The sequence below is a fragment of the Cricetulus griseus genome (genome assembly GCF_003668045.3).
Source record: "Cricetulus griseus strain 17A/GY chromosome 1 unlocalized genomic scaffold, alternate assembly CriGri-PICRH-1.0 chr1_0, whole genome shotgun sequence".
NCBI lineage: Eukaryota > Metazoa > Chordata > Mammalia > Rodentia > Cricetidae > Cricetulus > Cricetulus griseus.
This window is the reverse complement of record NW_023276806.1, coordinates 83,272,487-83,285,326: the sequence shown is the minus strand read 5'-3', so window position 1 is coordinate 83,285,326 and position 12,840 is coordinate 83,272,487. Positions and strand designations below refer to the sequence as shown.

The 12,840-nt window shown below is 40.1% G+C and overlaps 1 protein-coding gene across 3 annotated transcripts in view; it reads right to left on the bottom strand.

Annotated features, from left to right (window-relative positions):
• Positions 1-445: 445 nt before the first annotated feature.
• The window catches only part of Sptssb (serine palmitoyltransferase small subunit B), a 30,124-nt gene continuing 17,729 nt past the window's right edge, over positions 446-12,840 (bottom strand). For all 3 annotated transcript variants that reach the window (XM_027391782.2, XM_035451139.1, XM_035451138.1), the window contains exon 3: positions 446-1,170. In XM_027391782.2, the coding sequence (XP_027247583.1) occupies positions 911-1,141 (231 nt within the window). In that variant the 5' untranslated portion in view covers positions 1,142-1,170 and the 3' untranslated portion in view covers positions 446-910. The remainder of the gene's footprint in view (positions 1,171-12,840) is intronic.

Below are 12,840 nucleotides of genomic sequence, written 5' to 3'. Positions count from 1 at the left end.
GTCGACTTCCTGCTGGTAGACTATTACTTCCAACCTATTTATTAGCTTCTTCCTGTAGCCCAGGACATGCAGTTTTCCTTCCATGTAGTGAAGGTACGGGAAAATGACCATTCTCTTCTCTTACCTCCAGCATGCAAGACAGGACATGGTCGAAAGTCACAAGATCTGAATTTGTCCTGATTATATTTATTTTTTAAACTTAAATTGTTCCATGGTACAGTATTTACTTGTTGATTTAAAATCATAAGTCACTTAAAACTATATAAAGCCAGATTTCAGAGGCATTTGAAATAATGCCTGGACCATATCTGAAAGAAAATAATTGCCTCTGGCCTATTCTTTTGCTTTTGAAGTAAAAGAATTTTAGGTAAAACAAAGAGAATGAAAATTTTAAAAAGAAGAAGAAAATAATTTTAGATATTAGCTATTTACCAGAAAATAAGACTTTAAAGGTTTGTTTATTTTATTCACATCTTTTAATAGATTGTAAACAAGAGCAGGGTACTTTTGACAGTAGCCTATGAAGAATACTTTTTGTAACATATCCTTTAGTATAGAATAATATGAAGAGAGCATTTTAAATATGACTCTGTTAAGTTTCTTATAAGCCTATTTTCCAGAAAAGTGTTATTGGAAAGCATTCAGATTTCAAAAGAAATCTAAAGCCATAGAGTTGAGTTGAGTGAATGTGGGCAATGGGGTCAAGTCAATGCATTTTCTGTCATCGGATACACACAATGCTGCATGGATAAAAGCAACTGGGAGGACGCCTAGTTCAGACTCCAGGCAGGATGCGAGTGCATAGAAAGAGTGCTGGTCAGGTCAAAGGTGAAAGATGGTGCAGTCGCCTAAGTCAACAGGTAGTAAGCAACATGAACACATCATGCTATTTCACAGGATTCCGATGAGATCAGTTAGAAATTGAACTGTGATATCCACATATTTTGGAGAAAAATTCCCAAGCCAGGCGGATGTGGATGGGGATGAAGACATAGGCAGTGTATACTACCATAGCAACAATGGTCAGTAAGATGGTATTGAACATAGACTGTTCCCAGGGCTCCAGGACAGCACAGCAGCTGATGATTTGGTATTGATAGTACAGCCAGGCAAAATACTCTTTCACACTTTTCAAATCCATGCTTCTTCCTCAAGCTGTGGAAAGTCTTCCTGTTTAAGAAAATAACACCACAGAAGAAAAATAAGAAACAAAACACACAATCTTCTGGTAACACACAGCAAATTCCTACTGTTAATATTCCCATAACCTGAAATTTTGGTAATTTTCAGGCAAAGAGTATCCATGTCACTAGTCCTAATATAAACCTTGAGTGCTATCCTGTAGTAGGTTTCCTGGGCTTTAAAAAATGTTTATGTATGGATACTCTTCAACTTATTATGGAGATACATCCCCCAAAGCACAATATAAGCTTAAATGTTGTAAAGGAAAAGAAAACCAAACCGCAATTAGTATACTTAGCCTATTGAACATCAGGACTTAGCCACAAAGTACATGACAGAGTACCATTTATCTGCCTTTGTGATCACAAGGGTGACTAGAAGCTGTGGCACACTGCTGCTTCCCAGCATCACTAGAGTAAAGGCCAGGAAAGGATCAAAATTCAAAATAGGAAGTATGGTGTTTTCTATTGGTCATGTACAACAATAAACACTGAAATATCACATTGGGACTTAATCAGTTGGAGACTGCAGATACATTACTGCCTGGTTTAAATGGTAGGTTAGAGAGCATCAGAACCCTCAAGTGGACTGATCTAGATTGCTCTGTGTCTTCATTTCCTACTGATCCTCTTGTATACAGTTTTGATTTAGTATGTCTTGACTTTGATCACACATATATGTTGAGTCTCATGAGGACTTCTAGTGAATCACTGGAGATGTGGGTGGTTTGGGAAACCTCCAAAACAAACAAGAAGCCAAGATCAGCCTCTTAGTCCTTCCATTCTCTCCACCATGCAAGGAAACAATCTTCAAGGCGTGGACTATTTTGGATGCAGAGACAGACCCTCACAAGCCACAAATCTAATAGCACCTTGGTTTAGAACTGTGAATTTCTTTTTATATTAGCTTGTTGGGACCCAGCCCCCACAGGGTCTCTGTGAGTTGTTTTCCAGCATAACCACAGGTACCTCCTGTTTTCCTGGCCTCACCCCACTGGCATCAACATCCTGTTGTGAACCAGGAAAGGAAGAAGCCAAAGTAGCTTTTTTTACAGCTGATATAATTGACCCTAATGACTACCAGAAAACCACTACTACTAATAAATACACTCAGTAAAGTAGGAGGATATAACATGAACACAGAGATAAGTAACCTTCATATGTACAAATGACAGATACACTTAGAAAACTCAAGAAAACTATAATTCACAGTAACCTCAACAACAACCACAAAATCAACCCACAACTCACACCATGTATGTGTGAGAGAGAATAGATTTCACATGGACATGAAAAACTTGTGCCATGAAAATCTTGAGACACTGGAACGAGAAATTGATGGCGATACAAACATTTCCTATGCTCATAGATTGGCAGGGCTAACACTGTGAAATGTTATCTGCCATCTTACCAAAAGCAATCTACGATTCAATATTTTTCATATCAAAACTCTAACAAAGTTCTCTCCAGAAATTGAAAACAGTAAATCATAAATTTCATATGGAAATACAAAAGACCTAGGATATACAAAACAATCCTGAACAACAACAAAGCTGCTGGAGGCACCAATACCCCAGATTTCAAATTATACTACAGAGCTACAGTAATAAAAACAGCATGGTACTGACATTAAAAACATGAAAATAAAGTAAAAATGTAAATCTCAAAGAACTAATAAAACATTAAAGAAAAAAACCCCTTAAACCTATTTAGAGAGGAACTGAAGGAACCGGCTTCCCTTTTGGCAGCCATAACAGCCGAACATGTGCTTGCCATAAACCTGCCTTGGTCACTTAGAGGTCAGATGCCTGTCTTGTGACAAGGAGCCAATCAGAGGTTAGCTGGTGGCGCTATGCTTTACGACCCTGGGTGTGCTTTACGGACAAGCGCACAGCAATGACGTAGAGAGCATAGCAACCACCCTGGGAGGGCCTATGGGCCATAACAACCAGTTGACCAATCAACACAGGGCAAGCCCTCCAAGCCTGGAGGCACACCAATCGTGAGCCTGTGCGTAAGCCTGTGCGTACCCCTAGACACTCCCCTTACGCTGCTCTATAAGATCTCTTGGGAGACCCAAGGAGCCGTCTTTTCTAGCCGTCCGCCATGGCGGGTGGGTGAAAGACCCGAGTTAACATGGGGTTAGCTCGTTAAATTACAATAAAGCCTCGTGCAGTTTGCAGCAAGCTCTCGAATCCGCCTGGTGATTGGGGTGACCGCGAACGTGGCCTGGGACCCCGAATACTTGAGTTTTCGGGGGTCTAACAGAACCTCCTTGATGAGTTCACCTTGTTTTCAAGGCAACCTCTGTTATTTCTGTGGAGCTAGCTGGCCTGTGAACTTTCAGGAGTCTCCTGTCTCCATCCTCCATATCGCCATAGAAGTGTTGAGATTACAGATGTCTATGATCACATCTGACTTTACAAGTGGGTTTCAGGGATCAACTTGAGTTCATCAGGCTTGTATGGCAAGCACTTTAATCCATTCATTGGTCCCAAACTGAGCCTTTTCGTATGGCTACTCTGGAGATTAGGTTTGACATGGAGTTTAGAAGGGATGGAAGCCTTCAAACCACAGCACAGTGATAATTTTAATGAGCAACATTGCCCCAGAAACCAAGATTTCCCATGAACAGAAACAATAAAAGTGATGATTACCAGTACTTGAGGTCTGACAGTCCTGCTAGACAAGTTAATTTAAAAAATTGTATTCAAAACTCTCCACAGTTGCTTCCCTGTAATTACTCAGAGTTTGAGATAGAGCCAGGCAACTGGTGGAGGAGCCTGGAGCCTATTTACTGGGTACCTAGTGCCAAGTGGTGCTGGATGAAGGTGAAGTCTTTGTGGCTTAGACAGACACGCCTCTTCTCTTTAAGGAGTATAAACTAGTTGGAAAGACAACTCTTAAATAGTTAGTACAAAAGAATACATAATTATCAACTATGTTACATGCCCTGAAGGGAAAGTATAGTTTTCAAGAAGCTTTCGTAAACCTGATTCAGTCTGAACACAGTCTGAGGAAAAGATAAAATAACAGGGATGGTTAAAGCCCAAAAGAAAGGGAAATGAGAAAGGGAGAAGGGGGATGCAGGGGTAGCAAGGGAGGTGGGGGGGGAGGGACTAGAGGAAAGGCTAAAGGTGGAAGGGAGCTTGGGATGAGGTCAAAGGTCCAGGAAAGAGAATGGCATAAAACCTAAGAGGCCAAAGCTATGCCTTATGCCAGCATGAGGAGTGGAAGAATGAGTTAGATAGGTTAATTCTTTTCTTCCTTTCTCCCTTCCTTCCTCCCTTTCCTCCCTTTCTCCCTCCCTCCCCCCCTCTCTCTTTCTCCTCCTCCTCCTTTTCCTTTGAGATAGGGTTTCTTTATGTAGCTTCTGCCTCTCAAGTGCCGGGATTAAAGGAATGTGTCACCATCACCTGGCATTAATTATTTTTCTTTAACCTATGAGGGTCCCAGAGGTTATTGACTGGAGGGAGGTTGTAGTGTTAGAGAGGAGGGGGTAACTCATGAGTACATCCTAAAGCCAAGGTGAGTTGATTTGCATACCACTGGGAGCTCTATTCCTCTGCTCTTCCTGTGGTTATTGCTTGTCCAGAATCAACCATGTACTGAAGATTTATAAAAAAAAAAATCATAATACTCTTTTTAGTTTTATGAAGGTTATAATATTACATTCATGAATATCATTCACTTTTCTTCTCGCTATTGTGGGTTTTTTTTTTTTAAATACACCAGTTAATCTCCTGGCTGATGTTTTCTACTTTAAAATTAGCTTTTTGCTTGGGCAGCCCTAGCAGTCAAGTATGGCAGACTTTTGAGAAACTCTGAGCCAGAGGCACCCAGCTAAGCTGTAGAAACTGTGGGATAACAGGTATCCATTATTTAAGGCTGCTGAAAGTCAACCAACAACCAATGAAATAACAGATTAAAAAACATATGCTACATCAAAGGCAGACACTTTGGTCACAAATGTCACAGTGCTTTAGAAATGGACATTTGAAATATACTTTCATATTAAGAACAAAATGTTAAGATTTATTGACTGTTTCTGTTAGTATTCAGGTATCTGTACAGGCCTGTCCTTGGGGTTCTGACAGGATGTGCCCTCACCTGTAGCCACTAAGAGCACCACCTGTGTGTATTTACTATGTTCCCACCTCCCATTCCCCCCTCTCTGTCTATTCTCCTCTCTTTCTTCCTCTCTCTCCCACGCTTTCCTTTCTCCTCTCTCCTGCTGCTCCTGTCTCTGGAAGCAGGTCTCCTCCCTTCCCTTTCCCCCTTTTATGATCCCTTTCCCCTTTTTATGATCTCTTTTCCTAATTAAAAAAAAAAAAAACAAAAAAACAGTCCACTTGGACCCTGTCTTTCTCTTATGTGCCACTTTTCTTAAATCACAACAGTTTTTGCATCTCATTTCTCAGCCCTCTAAATTGCCAGTTCTCCCCATTAAAAGTGCTTTTACAGATTTATTTATTTTCATGTGTGTGCAAGAGGGTACCTGTGGAGATCAGAGAATGGCATCCAACCCCTGAAATTAGAGATATAGGCATTTGGGAGTTGCTTGATATGGGTGCTGAGAAGGAACCTGGGTCCTCTACAATAGCAGCCAATGCTCTTAACCACTGAGCCATCAATCCAGCCCCGGGGAGAATGTGCTTTTATTATCCATCTCATTTGAATCTTACGAGGTCAAACAGCCAGTTCAAGAAGGCATTAATTGCCCTCTTTGATTCTTCTTTTATTTAATGATGAGAAGAACATTTAAAGATTGCTCCCCATTTCCTACTAGGAAAAGGTGAGAAGAGAGAGAGCTAGTTATTATTGGAAAGCCATCTGCTGCATTCTATTGTAGAATGTGCACTACTTTTAGGTTCTAGATTTACTTAGGTAATTTATTTCTCCTTCTTTGTGGTCCATTTTTTATCTCCTATGAGATAATATGTACAATTAGAACAAAAAAGAAGCCCACCACCACTGTAGACAATGTGATGAGTCATGGGTGGGAGGCTTCATTAATTCATTGGAAAAACTAATTTTGAATACAGTTATGGAGTTTCTGAACAGCAATGGCCTCAGAAGGACATGCTCTGTCCCAAAAGGCATTTCAGGCCAGAAGGAGAAGCTCTTTTGGACAATGTAGCAGTCAGGCTATGCATGAGAGGCTGGGGGTGAACACAAATGGAGACTGGAAGGGTGTGGGAAAAAAATACCAAGAAGGAAGCTGGAACAGATGCTGATTTTGGAAGAACCATGACAGAAACACAGTGAAATTAGTTATCTGTAGTCACCTTGAACTATAGGATAGTCCCCCCACTTCCCGTGTGTGTGTGTGTGTGTGTGTGTGTGTGTGTGTGTGTGTGTGTGTGTGTGTGTGTATGTGTGTTTTGTGATGGCCAAAGGCTGATGTTGGATGTCTTCCTCAAACTGCTCTCCATGTTTTTTTTGTTTTTTTTGAGATAGGGTCTCTCACTGAACCTGAAGCTCATTGATTTGGCTAGGTTGGCTGGCCAGAGGTCTACTTGCCTCTGCTTCCTCAGCATGGGGGTTATAGGTGTATGTTCCCATGCCTACCTTTATATGGATGCAAGGGATCTGAATTATGGTCCTGATGCTTGCATGGTGTATACTTGACTGACTGTGCCATCTCTCCAGCCCCTCCAGTAAATGTCTTAAATCCTTAAATGTTTATGATAAGTTACAAAATTAATATGGTTATTAATTAATAATTAATAATTAATTAATTAATAAAATTAATTCTTTAAATACTTAATGCCATATCCTAGAGATGATGAACAAAGGGCATGGAATGTTTGTTTTATTCAAGCCTGCTATGAATCTTCTTGTTTCAAGTTATATACTTTTAAATTATGATTGCTTGTAAGTGAAAAAGGAGAGAGTTTTTTGGTTTTATTATTTACAAAAAATTCCCTAAACTTTACATTTAAATATACTTATATCAGCTGGGAGGAAGTGGTGCACACTTTTAGTCTCAGCACTCTGGAGGTAGAAGCAGGCAGATCTCAGTGAGTTCCAGGATAGGCTCCCAGGCTACACAGAGAAACCCTGTCTGGAAACTCTCACCTACCAAAAAAAGATCCATTTATATCTGAAAGAGGCTATCACATATTTAAGACAGTGGCTCACAGAAAGGTTTTCCTGTGAGCTTCCATTTCTTCAGGTAGCAATCCTGACCTTCATCACAAACTCTCTTCTCATGGGGAACCTCGGCTGCTCTGATTTTTCTAAGGCCTCTTGTGAAGCATAATCCCTTGTTGTTATTGTTTTTTAAAGCTTCTGTCCTTCCCTTCACTTGAAAATATGTCTACTGTAATATCACTGTGGACTGGGGCTATTCCTTCCCCTCAGGTCTCAAGGCTAGGTAGTCCAAGGCCGGGACTCCACTAGAGTCATGAGAATTACATCCAGGTTCACAGTGGCTGCCATCTTACTATGTCTTCACATAGCAGAAGGGTCAAGAAAGGCTATGGGATCTCTCTTATAAGGGCACAATTCCCTGGGCTCTGCCTTCATGACCTAGTCACCTCCCAGAGCCCTTACTATCCTGTTCTAATTCTATCTATTCAGTTTGTTGCAGATAGCATCACACAGTGGTAAGGTGGTCTCCGGGTATCCAAAAAGATAGGCCATAGTTCGCCCACCCAGGGCTACTTGGGGCTGTTGCATAATGGAGTTGTTATTTTCTATTCCTCAATGCCATGGCTTTTCAAGCAACAGGTGAAGATTCCATGCTAGATTTATGAGCAGCCAGAAAGGAGTAAGTTTCTTCTCCCAGACTAAGGGAGAAGAGTAACACTCATGATCCACATCAGTCAATGATGGGAGTTCATTACGGCTTAAGTAGATAAGAAGCAAATTAGTACAGCAATTATAAAAATACATGTCCTAACATGAGCCTGTACATTTGAGTCAGGAAGAGGATGCTGTGAGAGGAGCATGTAGGAGTAGCTGGGCTTGCCAAGGAATTCTGTATTGTTGCTTTTAGTCTGTAGAACAGGAGTGGTAGTGAGTTAGGCAATGGCAACAAAACATATTCCCAGGTGATTTGGGACTGTGACATTTGCAAAGCAAAGCACTGAAATGAACAACAAAAGGCCCTTTTAAATAAGGGGTTTCCTTTTCTAAAACTTAGCTGCCTTCTTGGTTAAGAGCTTGTATGCTTTGAGCTATGTTTCCTTCTTGAATTTCAGAATCAAGGACTTGAAATGTCCAAAGGGCCCAAATTGATTCTGACTAACTCCCTTCCTGACTCATTTTGGAAATCTATAACAGTCATTCAGAGTGTGTGTGTGTGTGTGTGTGTGTGTGTGTGTGTGTGTGTGTGTGTGTTTGAGTGTGAGTATGCTTGTGTGTGAGTGTGCTCCAGTGTGATTGAGTGCACACATGCTTCATATTCAGAACTTGAGATCCGAGGAGTGATAAAAGTGTCTTGCCTGTGGCAGAGAAAAAGATGCTGTATTTAAGCCAACTGTGTCTATATTAGGTAGCTTTCTTTAAAAGGGTCCAATGTGACTTATTCAAACAAAGTCTTCCTTTAAGTAATTCATTTATGAAATGGATTAGGAATGCAATGATTTCCTTCCAAAGGGTATAATACAGAAAGAAGAGGTGGGGGAGAGAATGACTTCCAAGTAGATAAGATTACTAATCAAGGTCATCACCAACAATAGCTAATGTTGATAGTGGGTGTCCACGACACAATGCCAAGACAATGGTACTTTATCTCTACAGTCATCTTCTCAATAACCAGTAAGTGAAATAATTAAACAAAACATTCATGTGGCATGCTATAAGAGACACAACTAGTTTTCCTTAAACCTCTTAAAATTGCCAAAAAGAAAAAACCATAGTGAGTGACACCATGCCTAGACAATTGGGTTACCTCTGGGTGACTTTGCTTATACTGTTCTTTCTTTCTGAAAAACTTTTCAAAGTAATTTTTGTGTTATAGATGAAAATTACTACTCTAAAACTGAAGTAACTGAAAAAGAGAATAGGAAAAATAATATTATTCTATGAAATGCTGGCATTGCTAAGAACAATAGAGAAATTGAACAGTTTACATTGTGGTCCAGTATAATCACAAACACATAAGATGGAATAAACTATCCCAAGATAAACTAGGGACCAACCTCCTGGTCCAGTGAATGCTAAACAAATGAGCCATACCTTCAGCTCCACTAAATAGGTTTCTTAACAAAAATAAACCGAACAAGACAAACAAACAATAACAACAAACCCTACTTAATGCCTGTACTGACTTAAATTGTTTCTTTGTAATTATTCATTTTTACATTTTTACTTGAGACTAGGTCTCATGTAACCAAGGCTGGCCTTAAATTCATTTATGTAGCCAAGGATAGCCTTGAACTCTTGATCCTCTTACCGAGGATCCCAAATGGGATTATAGGTGTGTACAATCAATCACGTTTAATTTACATTTTACTAAGGATAGATGCCAGGACACTCTATCAAATGGGCTACATCACCAACAGTGCCCCTTCTCATATTTTTCCATGTAAGATGTTTCTGTTCTGTCAGCAGTACAGCCACTAGCCATACATGGAAATCTGAACTCTCGATTCCCAGTAGTCACATATGGAAGGTGCCTGCCATATTGAAGAGCATGGATGTAGAGAATATTGACCAGCAAGGGCGTAGAACATTCTGTCATTGCAGGAGAGACTCACAGACAGTGCTATAGATGCTCCAGATACTTTACTTAGATGAGTAAGACAGCTTACCAACTTGTCTTTTTTCTACTTTATGTTTTTCATTGTTTCTAACATTAACTTTGAAAACTTACAGCCTCTCTGTTTGAAAGCCTCCAGTGAGTGACTCTTCCTTCTTAAAGAAATACAAAGACTCATTCACAGCTCTATATGGTTTGATTGCTCTGCTTCTCTGGAGCCAGTTCTGATTTCCCATGCTAAGAGACATTGACTTCAAGGTATTAATATTTCAAGTTGTATTCTTTTGTTTCCTATTCTCTTTTGCCTCATCTCTGCCAAATAAAGCCGGCTTTATTCCCCATGACCCAGTTCCTATAGCCTTCTTTTACTGAACAGTCTCATAAGAACCTTCTCTTTCAAGGAACGCACATTTCTTTCTTCTATGTGTTAACCATCACACTAAGGAACACACATTGCTTTCTTCTATGCAGTAACCACTGCACTAACATTTTAGAACTTACAATAAGTAGTCACGTGCAATCCATTTCCTAAGTAGACTGAAGACTTTATTTTCTTTGAAATACAAGGGGTATATGGCATTCACCTACCTCATCACCCCCCGGAACTGGCAGGGAAGATAATTGGCTGAATGACTGACAAACTGCATGGCAGAAACATTCTTGGATGTGCTTTCCAGGTAAATCTGAGCATCATTATTTCCCCAGCAAGTTACAGAGCCCAAAAGAAGTGCTTGGGAATTCATATGAGCTGCTTGAGGCAATGACTTTAGACAAATTGTTTTCTGCAAATTTAGTACCATCTGTCTTTTTTGAACACACACACACACACACACACACACATACACACACACACACAACCCCCCCCCCACAAAACTAAACCAAGTAAACAAAAATCACAAATGCATTTGTAGTTCCTCATAATGTTAAAAGTTTACAGGCTCCACTCTCAGGAACACCCATGAAGTGGATTTAAATTTCACAAAAATGCCTTTTACAAGTGCTCGTTCTAGGAAACAAAAAAAAAAAAAAAAAACTTAAGATGAATAGAAAAGTAGTACTGATGAGGAAAGAATCCTAGGCCGGGACCACCCGGGGAGGCAGATTTTAGGGCGGCTCTCTCTCTGCCCTTTCTTCACTCCCTGTTCTTTTCCATCACTTCTTTTTTTTTGCTCCATTTTTCTTCTTCAGGTCCCCTTCTTTCCCATCTGCCTGCCTGTCTATCTATTTGTTTTAATTTATATCCTGGGAATGTCCCCAAAGCTCTTGTGCCACAAGCTGTTTACATAGGAAAAGGTAATAATTGATAGTTTCTTTTAAATTTAACTTAGTTATGGAGTGTAAGTAACAGTAAAGCAGTGTATGTTGTTCCTTGTAGTCACATAACCTTAAGCTGTATGATTTTGCTAAGTTATACACTGAGACCGTTTTTGTGGCGTATTCTGATTACTTCATAGTGGTTTGTGTATTTTATAGGAGGAAATTCTAGGTCTTTTTCTTGTGTGCTAATTGAATGCCTAGAGCAGTCAAAACCAATCAACCAAAGCATCTATGTGGTCATTGCGACAAACTTCCCCTTGAAAGGCCTTACAGTGTTTGAACTGACATTCAGATGTGCCCTGGACAGTGCCACCTCATTTTCTTGTGTAGGCTGAGCAAAGCATAATTTCACAAGAGTGTTCTTATCATAGAGGGCAAATCACAAGCTGCTTCTCCCCCTGAGCACAGTTCAGTTCACAGAGATGCTGAATGTAATTTCTTTTCTTTTTTCGTGTGTGTGTGTGTGTGTGTGTGTGTGTGTGTGTGTGTGTGTGTTCTGAGGCCAGGTAAGTGTTGAGTATCTTGTTCTATTGTTTTTAGACAAGGTCTCTTACTGAATCTGGAGCTCACCATTTAGCTAGACTGGCCAGTTAACAAGCTCTTGGGATTCACCTGTCTCTGCCCCAACTCCCCCTAAACATGTGCTACAGTGCCTAGCCTTTTCTGAGGATTCTAGGATTGGGACTTAGTCCCTCATTCTTACACAGCAAGCTCCTTACCCACTGAGCCATCTCCTTATCTCTGCAGCATTTAATTTCTTATATCATCAGTGACATGGTTTCTGGTTTCATGGTCTTTATAATTAATGGCACAACCTCACACTGTATTGTGTGAAAATAAAGTGTGACTAGTTTATTGGTTTCTGTTGTCATCTATGCACTACAGAAAGTGCTAATCTTGCTTAATCCCTCCCTGGGAACTTTCTTTCCATACTGGAATACTTGCCAAGTTTCCATCACCAGCTAGTTTCCCGAGCTGACAGCAGAGTGAATATTAGAAGTCAGAGTATAAACCCAAGTGTTTAGTGGAGGTTAAGAAGCAACCCAGGGCTTTGTGATGAAAGGAGAGAAAAGTAAATGACCATAGAGCAATTAATGGATTTTCTTTATGCATTCACGATGAGAGAGGAAGAGCAAGCATGGCAAGTGAACACAGGCATCACTTTTAGGCAACTTAGTTACTCTGGTTCCATTGTGCAACCTTGTACTTAGCAGTGAGCTACTAGAGGTCAGCAACAATGCAGCCAAGTATTTGGTACAGAGTGTTTTGAGGCTCCACCAACTCTAGTGTGTCTCACTTTTGCTAATAAGAACAAAAGCAGAACACCACAAAACATGTTCTACCAGCCCGATTATCAACTGACACCATTGGGCAATATGGTATGCACCGAATAACTAATTTCGAAGTAGTTGCTCGTTTTGTTTTGGTTTTGAGGGAACTCAATTCAGACTCCAGATGAGTTAACTAGTGAAGGACTCATGACTGAGGCAGAAATATTGGAATTCAACTTTAGTGAAAGTATTTACTGTAATTTAGGGCATACAAAATTCAGAGATTTGTTTAAATTCAATGTCGTGTGGCTATCAAAAGAAGTTATTTATTTCAAAACCATAAATGGGGGAAAGTATATTG